This window comes from Bicyclus anynana, chromosome 1, assembly GCF_947172395.1.
Source record: "Bicyclus anynana chromosome 1, ilBicAnyn1.1, whole genome shotgun sequence".
Classification (NCBI taxonomy): domain Eukaryota; kingdom Metazoa; phylum Arthropoda; class Insecta; order Lepidoptera; family Nymphalidae; genus Bicyclus; species Bicyclus anynana.
This window is the reverse complement of record NC_069083.1, coordinates 7,910,620-7,924,779: the sequence shown is the minus strand read 5'-3', so window position 1 is coordinate 7,924,779 and position 14,160 is coordinate 7,910,620. Positions and strand designations below refer to the sequence as shown.

General features: G+C 34.9%; 1 protein-coding gene across 1 annotated transcript; it reads left to right on the top strand.

Annotated features, from left to right (window-relative positions):
- Window positions 1-6,092: 6,092 nt before the first annotated feature.
- LOC112055723 (uncharacterized) lies at window positions 6,093-10,662 on the top strand. Its single transcript, XM_024095912.2, has one exon. It carries the CDS (start codon window positions 6,372-6,374, stop codon window positions 8,142-8,144), a length of 1,773 nt encoding a protein of 590 aa, XP_023951680.1. The 5' UTR covers window positions 6,093-6,371; the 3' UTR covers window positions 8,145-10,662.
- Window positions 10,663-14,160: the final 3,498 nt, after the last annotated feature.

Genomic DNA, 14,160 nt, shown 5'->3' with positions numbered 1-14,160 from the left:
GTTTGTTTAGATAGTAGATAACGTTTATCTTTTATCCAATTACGCCTTTACTAATATATTTTATTTATTTTATTTAAGTATCATCATCATTATCAACCCATATTCGGCACACTGCTGCATTCGAGTCTCCTGTCAGATTGAGAGGGGTTAGTCCACGCTGGCCCAATACGGATTGGCAGACTTGTCACCCGTAGAGAAATAAGAAAATACTCTGTTATGCAGGTTTCCTCAAGATGTTTTTCCTACACCGTTTGAGTCACGTGATATTTAATTTCTTAAAACATAAAAAGTTTTATAATCATAAAATATACCTACTGATATTAACCAAACGCACATTTGTCACGCGCGAATGAGTCATTTGAATTGGCCGAATTTTTCGGAATTATCGTGTCGTCACGACGCGAGATAGTACGAAGTGTTCCGTGAGTTAGGTGGGGAGTAGTGGGAGACAGCTCGGACGGCTTAATCTCATTCTTGTTGTGATGTTAGAATCAATTTTACGATTTCACCTCCAGCTAAAAATTTTCACATGGACATTTTCACTTTTCAGCACCTTTTGTCGTTACGGAGGTAGCTATCAGTACAATGAATAACTAATTATAAATTCATTTTCTTGTAACGCAAAGACGGTGTGCAAACTTTGATGATGTACCTACGTCTGTCTAATTAATTCTTTGTAAAATATCTTACCTATCTGAAATTTCAGTGAGCGTGAGAGTAAGAAAAGTTTGTACAAAATATTTTAATATTGAAAAATTATGTTGGCCAAATTTTTTAACAAAAATTTCTTAAAGGGTGGAAGTGGCCCCTAAGAAAGACCTTTCTGAACTAATTAAGAAGTTCAGAAAACACCCCTCATTGGCATACTTTAGTGTTGTAATAACCAGTTTATCTGAGCACAAAAAGTTTGGGCTTACTGATGTTATAATTCACAGGCCCTCCCAAAACGGATGGGCCTAAATTTATTATAGGTACAGCGTGTATTTGACGCAAATCATAAAATCTCGTCGTCGTCGTTATCAACCCATATACGGCTCACTGCTGAGCTCGAGTCTCCTCTCAGAATGAGAGGGGACTCCTCTGGGAGTACTCCTCCTCCTCGAGTGTAAATTAGGTTTAACAGTTAAAATATTGTAAATAAAAGTTGAATTTTGAAAATTTTGAAAGACCCCCGAAGGTCGTGAAATTAACTAGAATAACGAGTTTTATGACAGAAATTATTTCCAACATTACAGAAAAGTTTAAGTGGTGTGTACTAAGTGAGCTGGATCAAAGAAAATTAATTACTTACTGTCTTTCAAATTAAAAAATCCGCATCAAAATCCATCCTTTGAGTGCTACGATGCTACAGACAGTCATCGTCGTCAAACCACCATATACCCCTTTTTTGCGTCGGGGGTTAAAAACCTAAATATATAGTTAAATAACTCATCATTTTATACGTGTATTCTTTTATCACGAAACATTCCATAAATACCGGCCATTTTAAATGCTTCCAGTTTTATTTTTCATCGCATTACAGCCGCCGCTTTAGATGTTTTATTACAACTTTTTCTGAATGTGAAATATTTTACATACCAGCGGTTGGTTTTGTTTCATGAATTCGTGTATCGTAAACGCCTGCCTACTTCACAAAGAGATTTCTTTTTTAGACATTATTACTTGCAATTGCAATGCATTATTATACAGATTTAATAATAAAAATAAGAATAAATATATTAAGGCCTTCATTTCTTTCCTTTTAACCGACTTCAAAAAAGGAGGAGGTTGTTTGACATCTTGTTTTGTGGTGTACCAACACAGAGTAACCAGAGAGAGTCTTTACAAGCAACGTACTGAAGCCGGAGAAACCCATTAAAAACAACAAACGTCACGCATCTCCTTGACAACCGCATACACGAACTTTTTTCATAATTTGTATTTCAAAATTTAACACTAAGAACAATTACGTATATTAATATCAGTAATTTCCAAAAAAATAATACTCCATCTTATTTCTTTAGTTTTTGTAAAAATATTTAAAAGCATAAGACGCTATTTTTCTTCATAATATTGAAAATTACTGATGCGACGGTTCGTGTCGTACTAACTTGAAAATATATTAGTTTTTGAATTTCGTATTTGGAGCGGCTACGACACCGTCATGATCCGTACGCTCCATCTGTATATTATTGATTAATCTGTGTGTAGGTACCAATAAATAAATAAATAAAATGAGGATACCTATATTTGTGTGACCCTTGTGTAAACTCAAACAGTCCGCATTATTCAACTGGCCTCTTACAAACTGCTTGTCTGTATTCACGTATTGTATAGTATTAAGGTCGAGGAGAAAAATGGCTGATATAATTTTCCGCGAACACATGGCGTTCTGAGAAAACGTAGGGTGCGGGGGGAAAGCTATTTAGTTAATGGAGCACAGTGGGAAAGAAAACTCAATCAAGCGCACGCATCGCTCAGATTTCTGCACCTAACTACGGGAGATATATTGCGAAGGCAGCTGATATTAGAGCCCGGCAAAGAAGATGGTCCAAAATTGTATGGAGCCCAGGATCAGTCATTGTACCCTAGCGGAAATAAAAGAAGATATTTTTTTTAACTATTTTTGATTATACCAATCTACGAATTTACTTTAATTATTTCGAAACAGTATTTATTTTCTCCCAAGAAATGCAACATTAAATAAGGGTAATAATGGCGGATAGATGACGTTTTCAATGCATTAATCGATTTGACGTTTGCTGTCAATTGTCATGTCATAGTTGCTCTATGGGCGCCATCTTGATATAGCTCAAAAACTTGGGTTTTTATTTTATTTGTTTCTTTTTATTTAGTTTGATTTATTCATTATAATAAATTTTAATAAAACACTTGTATTTTTTAAATTTTAATGATACGGGGTACAAAAGTGGACCTGAAATGGACCATCTCCATTAGACATAAACATGGAAAAATTAGATGAAACTGAACGAACATAGCGAAATATGAGGTCTAACTTCTTAAGGACTATAATAAAAAAAATATTAACAGTAGTATTAGGTCTTAGTGTTAGATCGTCCATGGAAGTAAATACTGTTACGAACTGGGGTTCGAGGATTTTGAATTAAACACCTGTTGGTTCCACACCTTGGATTCAGGATTGGAATAAAGTCTTACACGAGTAAGGCTTTATTCCACTCCTTAATCCAAGTACCAATACACACTTCCAAACATAGGCAATTCGTAGTCCAAAATCGTAGCCGAGTTCACTATTGTTCACTTGTATCGCTGGTAACACTTTACTCTACCTTGTTTCGAAGTAAACTGCCCCGATCGTCCGCTCGCGCTCCGACGCGTATTTATACCCGTCACTCCCGACAAAATGTGTGTAGACCATTCTAGAAACGTCGACACGATTGTTGTTAATTCCAAGAAATTCGACGTAAACAAGGCAATGAAACTTATTATCTCAAATGGTAAACAACCTGACATGGACGAATGATTATGAACCCTATGTCTATAATAATAAGGTTCTCCGTAACAATTCTAATACGGTTAGATATATATGCCGCCACGCAGCGTGGCTATACGGTAGGCGTCAGCAGTGGCGTGCACTTCACAGAACCTAGTTGTGTGGAATGTTCCCCCGGGAATAGAACTTAGGAGACTCGAGCTCAGCAGTAAGCCGACTGCTGAGCTCGAGTCTCCTCTCAGAATGAGAGGGCTTAGGCCAATAGTCTACCACGCTGGCCCAATGCGGATTGGCAGACGTCACACACGCAGAGAATTAAGAGAATTTATCTGTTGCATGCAGGTTTCCTCACGATGTTTTCCTTCATCGTTTGAGACACGTGATATACTTAGGTATAATTTATTAAAATGCACACAACTGAAAAGTTGGAGGATCCGGACCGGATTCTAACCAAACGAAACAATTTAAACTATCTTGAGTGTTATTCAAGCCTAACTAATTTCGAACCCATACGGGGCCCTTAGTCATGAGCTGAATCTGCCAAGAGTTTAGATTGGCTTTACGTTGAGCTGAAATCGAACTCTGATTTATGTTTTGCCCCTCGATGTCACACCACTTGGGTCTATATGAAAACGTCGAAATGCGTTAACTTGATGCACGACTTGGGTGTTAGGTTTTTATTTTCGTTACGGAATTTCTTGATTCGTCCCCGCGTTCAAAGCCCGCGATTAGAGGTATTCAATAGCTTAAAAGTCAAAGATCAAAATAATATCATATTTTCAAAGTTTTATTTAACTTGTAAATTTACGTTTGTCGGTAATTTTTTTACCGAATTTGGGGAAACCATCATTCATTCGCAATGACATTCGGAGCAAGAAAATTACGAACCTCGACACGAAGTTTGGCAATTTCCGCACTCCGTAGGTACAACTGCTTGTAGTCTATCACATAGTACCCGGGACAGCGCAATCTGGGGCAAATATAGGGCGGGATATTTCAATATAACAACACAATTTCAAAATAAGATTACCAAAGGTGTATGTTTGTATTTTTGATCGCTTTATTCTTGTAACATCCTAATTCGTATTCGTTACTCTGTCTATCTTATTGTCTCAATGAACGATTTTTCATCGTTCATTCATCTCACACGAAACGTGCCATTTTTTTTTTGGCCGGCCAACAAACAAAAATGGCACGAATTCGGAGCAATTAGATAATCTATATTTCTATCTTCTTTCAATAAGGCCCAAAATTAATAATCTCCATTCAGGTAAATCTATTCAGTAGTGATTGTTTGTAATGGAAACGTGCATTCATACGATAAAAAATTGACAATATGACTGAGATTAGTTTCGTGAGTTCAACTAAATAAACAAACAAATTGGTTAGTTGAGTATATGCATCAATATCGATATTACACGGTTATAGTGTAAAACATGTTTCTTCAAATAACGCCTGCGAATAACAAAATAAATTAAATAAATTTGAGCAATTCGGTTTTTTCAAAATAACTTTTATTCTGTATGTAACAAAGCCTCTATGTTGCCCTGGACTGTGCTTAATCTATCAGTGAAAACAGTATCAAAATCCGTTTTGTAAAACCAGAGAATAGCGCGAACATACAGATAAAAGGACAAAAAGACAGACAGACAGACAAGAAAATTAAAAAATATATATATATTTGTATTCTGTTGCTTATTTCTAATCGCCCTAACTTGATTTTTTCTAAATTTGGTCAAAGTACACACACTCGATTTTCTACTCTTTTTCACTACTCTTGCTCAAAAACATCATATTAACACTTCACAGCGGGGTTAAACAAGCATTTCAGCCTCTAGGGCCTAAAGTAATTTTGTTTTTTTAATTTTTGTCAGTTACGAGTACAAGCCAAGTAGCTACTAGACTACTTTATAACGAAGGAGGTTTTCGCATATACTTACTCTACTCTTTGGAGGTTTTATTTCCAATAATACACTGTAATCTTTGGTTTTATTCGTAAATAGAATCATCGTAGATAAGACCCTTCTTCTTCTTCTTTTGGTTATATGGCTCTGCGCGTCGAGCGATTGAGCCAAAGGTAAGGTCCTGATTGTTTGATAAAAAAAAACTTGAAATTGGAATAAAATGCAGCGTTCTTGTCTGTGGAATGCGGTTATTTTTTTTATTTGATTTTTTTGAGTTGCGAATTTAAAGAGCGAGTTTTGAAGACAAGGTTGTACGGTGTAACCTTTGCCTTTTCTTCATGGAAAAAACTACATTAGTAAAGAAAAATAAAATTAAAGAGCGAGAATTTAAAAACATTTTGCTGACAAATGATTTTTTTAAGAAATTCATTGTGTCGGATCACACGGAGTCGGATCCGACCGATCCGCGCACTTGGCCTGTTTTTTATATACGTGATAAATCGTAGACCTTTTAATTCGTCAGAGGTCAGACTTCAGAGGGGTAACGTCTATTTAACGAGATAGGTCCCTACACTTATTAGATACTATGGGTCCCTATATAATTCATTCGTCTGAGCATTAGACAGCTGATACAAAAACTTCATTTGACATCTCTGATGTACGTAGCACCTCAGACCTATTACAAACAGTTCGTTTAATTCTGATAATCTGTGCTAAATCATCTTCATTTGTTGTCTGTGTAATCATCTGTGAGTGCATCTGATCAAATGTCAAATCAAATCAAAATAACCAAAAAATTTAATTGTTACTTGAGTTGAGGTTGTGAATTTGTGATTTGAGGTTTGCTTTGTGTAATAATTAATATTTTTAAACTCTTCAATTAAATCAACAAAGATAGATATAACAATATCAAAAATGGTGCCGGGCCTTGCGATATTATAATCTGGTGATTACAAAAACGTTGAAACACATCGAATGCTAACTTATTAAAAAGGCAATATCTAATACCATTCGAGATGAGTCTCTTACTGAATTTGCCCGATGAAATTATCATCTTAATTATCAAGATGCTGGATATAAAATCATTAAACAACCTATACATTGCTTGTGAACGTGTGCAGAACATTATTTCAACGTTTGGTGTTATAAAAAAGTGCAACTTATCACTTCATGTTGTGGCAAAACCGGAGACCTTTAAATTGCCGTTTTTCAAAGAGATCTCAAGACATCTGCAGGAACTAAATGTTTGTGGAATGTTCAACTTATATAAGACAGTGTTCATGCCAGTAGTCAAGAAACTGCATTGTCTGAAAACATTGGATGTCACTTATACTAATATTTCAATCACTGACTTAGTTCACATTCATGATGTGTGTCCAACTATAAAAGATGTTAGCATTAATTTTTCATTTGGTAAGCCATACACAAAGTTACAGGAAGTAGTATTGAATCAGTCTAACATTAAACAGTATCAAAAAATGTTCAAGAACTTTGAAAATGTTCACTTTGTGGGTAATCTCCATATTATGTTGTATTCTCAGCTACCTAGTCTCATATTAGGTAAGGCTATGTTAAAAAACATAAAATTCACAATTATAGATTGCGATCCAACACACAGTGCATTATCTTCGCCTGATGTTCTATGTTTTGAGAACTTCACTGTATGTATTTCCAGTACCAAAATCCAAATGTCGGCGGCCTGTATGATGCATCATTTTGCAAACCAGCACGGAGATTTCCAAAGTCACGGTTGTATGAATCAAATGTCTCCGTTTGATGTATTTAGTTTTGATCATTATGAATCTATAATTATCATTAGAAAACATTGTTTGACGAAACCAATATGTTATGTGACTCCTATATTTGAAAAATTCTTCAGCAAACACATTTTACACTTGATTTTGAACATAGAGTTTAATATTACACGTAATTTTGATATTGATTTGTCTGGAAATGTCTGTATCATGCTTTGGAATAAAAGTTTGACAAAGTTTGATGATATATTTTTTTCAAATTTGTGGTGTAAGTTAAGACCCATTTTTCCATGCTATTTTGATGCATTAACAGACATTGCGGTACCCAATGATTTTAATCTATATGTTACAATTCCCCAAGACACACAACTGTGCCCTCACTGCCCAACAATGAATGGCAAAAAGAGAAGAACTGGTCCACCAATTTGTGTACTAGACTTTGACACAGCTTTTAAAGAAAAAAGTAAATGCCAGTTAGCTCTCATGTTTGAAAATAACATCAAATGTACTGTAAACTTATCCTCACAAACTGACTATTTGAGAAAATTGACATACTTAAGTTTGAGTGGACACATACGCTACCATCTTGATTTTTTTAAAATATTATTTACATGCTGTCAAAATCTTGTTACTTTATCTGTGAAAGCTAATTCTTGCTGTTCATGTCATGCAGCAATATCTAGATCTCTACCATTGAATAAGTCAATTAGAAATATTCAACTAATTGATAGAAGTATTGATTTTGAGGCGCTATTTTCATCTATGAGCCAATGTAAACTGTTAGAAAATATCCATATATTGGATATATCTGATAATGCAAACTTTTCAAGCCCATCTGATGTGCTTAAGCAATGTGTAAACTTATATTGTATGTATCTGTATCTTTATGCCTCGTGGAGTGACAGAAGGAAGTATACAAACATCATAAAACAGGCAACCTCTTCTAAACAAAAGGATACAGTAATAAAATTATTCACGAATACTTATTTACTATGTGATCCTTATTCTGATGTTTTTAGTTTAAATTTATTGTAAACATATTATACACATAATAATGTGTTATTGTGTTTCAGCCATCATTTAATTTTATATACAGGAACTGTATTAATAAATTTATTTAACTATATTTAAAACTTATTCTTTAAGTTGTACATATTGCAAATATTCAGATAATTGATTTAAGAGTCAATGTAAACTATTGGAAAATATCCACTTATTCTAATATGTGAATATTTTCTAATATAGATAGTGCTACCATGCAACCAATGAGATAATCTCATGAAGGAAAAAAGGATATACTGCTGTCTCTTTTGTCAAATTATTGGATGATATTTTGTCTACACTTGGTAGCACTACTGCTAATGCAAATTCATCTTACAGCACCAAGAAGTGCACTAGCATGTACAGGCAACCACATCTAAACAACAAAAAAATTATTAACAGTTTACTATTTATAATGTGATTCTTGTTCTAATGTAATTATTCTGATTATTTAAAATAAATTTATTGTGAAACATGTACATTGTACACACAATATACAATAAGATTTAGTTTTTAGCCATATTTTATTTTTATGTAGGTGTATAGTTATCCTATAGGAACTGTTAATTAAGTATTACTTATGTACCTACATTAAATTATAAAGCATGCTCTCTCTTAAGGTAAATATGTAGTTAAATCAAAATAAAAATCTATTTATAATGAACTCAAAAACTACTGGACCGATTTGAAAAATTCTTGCACAGGCTACATTATTACGGAGTAGCATAGGCTATGTTTTATCCCATGTATTCCCATGGGAATGGGAACTATATGGTTCTATGTAATATGTACAGCAATATGTATATTGTATAATATGTTACTGGCAAACTAAATTTGTGAACCAACAGATAACATTTATGTTGGTTCACAACAGTAACTTAAATTAAATTAATAGCAAGCCACAGATTAACATAGTAGACATTTACAACTCGTTCCGTCGCCCTTTCATTCATACATAAAAAAGATACCTACATGTAAAAGAAAATCATATTCATAATATTTCATACATTCCCAGAAAGCCCTTTGCATTCTATACATTGCCTAGGCATTGTATATAAAACCGGATTATACATAGCCAGTATTATACTGATTATATATATAATTATATAGTATTAGTACAGATTATATTTAGCCAGTAACATAAGCAATAAAAACTTCCCCATTGATCCAGGTGTTAGCCTATATGGTTTCACTAGGTCCTAGGTTCCAATTCTGGGTTGGGGTAACACTAAGTTTTTCTTTTAAGATTTGTTTTGTTCAAATCCTCAGCTGTTGTTGTTGCTCAGAAGTTGAGATGTTGGTGGTCTTACGCCTCGGAGAGCACGAATTGTCGGTTACGGTCATTACCATTGACTTCTGTTAGTGGTTGTTAACGAATTTAACATAATGGCCCTAAGCCCGCCAACCCGCATTGGTGAAGTGTGTTGGGCCTAAGCTCTATAACCCTTCTTCTATAAGGAAGGAGGCGTGGCATAGTTTTCCGATATGTCATAATAGGTAGACTATAAGACTATCATAATAATTATGATCGTAAATAGTGTTAAGTAAAGTCCTAATTAATGATACATATAATTTATTGGATACTTTTACCTATCTGTATATATTTTTGAACCCATAATAATAGTTATACTGAATCTGAGTGATATTTTGCATCATAGGTAATCATTATTAGGTAGGGGCTTTGTCAGACTGTTCAGCATAAGCATTTTAAGTTTATCCTACAAAACGATAGAATTCCTATTTCTTGTAGAATATGAAAAGTATGATCTGCCACTTTCTTATTCGCCTCTAAAGGTAGACTTCTGTTCTTGGTTTGGTTGGTTGGTTTGGTTGCAGCAGCAGTGCACTGCTTAGTATCAATTTATAAGGAGCACAAAGCAAAAGTGGTCGCTCCCATCTATCTATATCGTTATGTGGGCCCCATATTAAAGAACGCACAATGTGTCATTACTCAAAGACGTGCACGCACATCATGACTTAGTATGCAACAAGCGCATGCTGTGACTTAAAACATATTTTACTGTGTTTTTCTTGTTTAATCAAGGGATTAAACAAGAAAATCCCTTGTTTAATCCCAACAAACAATTAAACAATTGTTTAATTGTTTGTTGTTTAATTCTGTGTCTTAATTATGTCACAGAGACACACATAATTAAGGAATTATGTGTGTCTCTGTGATCATTTTGGAAGCATTTGCGAAACCAGTGACAATTCGGCGACGCTTCGGAGCCCATCTAACGATCTACGATCGATGGTCGCGCGACGCGGTCTCGGGCTTTGTTTAGTGCTCCATATAAACTCATACTAAGCAGTTGGTCGCGCGGTCGCCAAGAATGGAAGACTACCTTCGGAGATCTAATACTGCAGTGGTTGAAGAGTCACATTGTGATATTGATTTATTATTTAATTATTTTGTTTTTAACAAGCTTATTTCAAAAATAGTTTAAGTTAGTAATATGTATGTACGCTACATTTTAAAATGTACAAATATATTTGAAATCTTAAATGTGAAGAGCTTTTTTTTTGTCAAACCATATAGCTAGGTACATTTACAGTCTAGTTATTATCATGATGTCAAGTGCTTCGCCATAGTGCAGGCGCTACAGGAAGGCGAGTGTCATCATCATCATTATCAACCCATATTCGGCTCACTGATGAGCTCGAGTCTCCTCTCAGAATGAGAGGGATTAGGCAAATAGTCATAGCTGGGCATTAACTCGTTAATCCGTTAATCGTTAATTAACGAAGTTAACATTTTGATTAACGGATTAACTTTTAAGTTAACTTTTAAAAATGTTAACGGACCCGTTAACTTCCGTTAATGTGCAGAAGTCCGTTAATCGTTAATCCAATGCTTACTATTTACCGCGCGACGTGATTAACAGGTTTAGACAAGTAAGAAATTATGAAAGATTTTTTTTCAAAGAAATCAACAAATTACTATATTTATGTTAAAATTATAGAAAAAATCAACTAAAAACAAATTATGTCACTTTTCCCCAGTGCTCACCTTTATTTTTGCAATGGGGATCTCACACAATGATATAAAAATGCAATATTAACCAGTCATATTAACGGATTAACGATTAACGTTAACTTGCGTTAATTCTTCCGACATGTAACGCTTTAACGTTTAACGAAGCTAACCGTTTTTGTAGCGGACTAACGATTAACGAAGTTAACTATTTGATTAACGGTGCCCAGCTATGCAAATAGTCCACGCTGGTCCAATGGGATAAGCAGACTTCACACACGCAGAGAATTAAAAAAAATCTCTGGTTTCCTCACGATGCTTTTTCTTCACCGTTTGAGACACGTGATATTTAATTTGACACACAATTGAAAACTTGGAGGTGCCCCGGACAGGATTCGAACCCTTACCCTCCGTATTCGGCGGCAGAGGTCTTGTCCACTGGGCTATCGTGGCTCAAAGATGATAAGTGTGCAATGTGCTATGAGGACCACATATAAAGGCTATGCAGCCTAAACCCTGTAAATTGGTTGATTTGTAAAAATAAATTTAAAGAAAATAACTATTTAATATTAAGCTTTATTTATCTTACCTTGTAATATTATGTTTTCCTGTGATGTAGATTGTTTGTAGAGTAGATGTTAACCATCAGCTGAGAATAGGGTACAGAGCCATCTATTGTGATTACCGTGAACTAGGTTGCCTGATTCGTGTGTACTGCGCTGACTGTGGAGTCGTTTTATGGTATCTGCTGAAACTTGTCACTGATTTTATTGTACAAAAAGGTTTTTTATTGAGATGGTAGATGTCACTAGTTGTAACCATTTTGACCAAATTAGAAAATTTCTTTTCATATTCATATCATTTTTGACCACTTATACTAATGCCAGGTTTTTTACACACGTAGATTAATATCTACTTTCTATAGGTATGTACCTAATAAAGCCAAATACGATGTGGAATGTTTATCAACAAACCTCAACACAACAAACACAAACAAACAAATTAAAATTTAAAATTTATGGTAGGTAGGTACCTATAAATTGCTACCTAGTGTTTTTACACCTAATAATAATTTTAATTAACTTGTTCCTAAATTAATGATCGAACAATTAGATTTAACTACAAATTTTAGCACACTCAGGAGTGATTACAAAAATAAGAAAACTAATGTCGAGCAAAGAGATCCTAGAATGGCAGAGAATGACCTTGAGTGAAGTCACGCACTTGTTAACGTTGTGTGTAGGGTTAAAGGCGCCTTTGACTGTTAACAAACACTGCCCTTTTCTACTCAATTTGGTTGTCTCCCACAACAAAGAATGACACAACAAGAGATGTGGACGGCTCGAACGCCACGAGCACACTGAAGCCGTCCGTACCGCAAGTCGTTGCAACGCGGCGATAACACAAACTATTCATACTAAGTTTAATATTTTTTTTATTAATTAAGTATGTAAGTACGAAATGGCAGGCGTTTTCAACCCTCAGTTTAATTTAAACATCGATTTAGGCTTTAGTAGGTAAGGAAGTATAGACTGGCAATAAATACTAGATAGTAGGTATAGGCATATTGGATCGATCGACTCAAATCCTCAAAGGTTTTGTATTGTTCTAGTTGATGAATAATTCTGATTGACCTAACAGAGACAATAAATTAAATTGACTTCGAGATTACTAGTTACTTACCTGCCTAGACCTACATACTAGCTACTTACCTCGCTAGACAAACTTTGTGCTTTGTATGGGTAAAGATTACCACGCAATTTTTACGTTTAGGTGCGTTTAGTTCCGAATGTCTGAGTACAATATCACTCGTGTGTCCATCTGTCACAGTCTATTTTCTGGGAATCTATAGGTAAGGAACTAACCAACCAACCAAACTACATACCTACCTACTTATGTTTTCTGTGTCCAAACGCAAACGCAAAGGTATGACGTGAATAGACGAACTCACACGACAATGCGTACGGCAATTATTTTTTTATTGTCCATCTTGCCCCCTCGGGTAGGTAAGCTAGATTTTTAGAGACTTCAAAAATTATAAAAGGAGTCGATTTTACCTTATCTAAAGGTACCTAATCCAGATTTTAACCAATTCCATTCTAGGCAGGTATTTATATAAATTATTGTACCTACATTGGTGCGGGTTTATAATATTGCCTACCTAGGTAGGTGTAGGTAATTAAGATAATCCTGAAGGATTTAGTGACCACATTTCATTCTTTGTGTCATCCATCACACTCCAGGTATTCACTCATTACTTGCGACGACCTTGGGCACATGGCATTACAACCAACCCTGCCTATAGTTATATCTCTGCACGTACCTAAGTACCTACTTAAGTATTAAAAATATAATCTAGTTACATTATAAATGTCCATAGCCTAGTTTTATAATTTCAGTTCACTTGTAAAACTTAAAAATGTAGGAACAATGCACCGCATGACCTAGCTCAGGAAACTGCGAACTTAACACAGAAAATAAATTTAGTCAAGCCTATATTACGTAAGTAGCAGAATAAGTTGAATAAAAAACCATCTAGAATCTACATTATTAGGTAGGTATCTATTTTAAACCTTCAACAAAAATAAAAAAAAATGACAAAATTTTATTGAACAAAAATAATCTAACATAAATAGTTCCCGGTCAGTCGATCAGGCTCATCACTGAGAGATTATAAGTTCGATTCTTGCCCGTTGTGACTATTGTCGTACCCACTACTAAATCCTAACACAGTTTTCGACTAATTGGAGGGGAAAAAAAGGAACCGACGTTCTACGCATGATCCGCGTTTTGCCCGAATACTCAACCCAATTAAAAATATTGTAGGCAACATTACTATCAGATACGGGTAGGTACATAATATACCAACATAACCATATCGAGCCAACCTTGTCGGATCGAAAGAAACGAAGAGGTAATCGAGCTTTTTTCAATTTGTGACGGTTCAGTTCGTGCCTGCGATACATTTGGAGCTGAATGGTGGCCTCCCCAATGTCTTTAGCCTTGGCAGCGGGTAATCGAAACTACTATACTATA

Bases quoted from the DNA above. Each gene is read 5' to 3' on its own strand.
- LOC112055723 (XM_024095912.2), top strand. From the start codon at position 6,372: ATGAGTCTCTTACTGAATTTGCCCGATGAAATTATCATCTTAATTATC.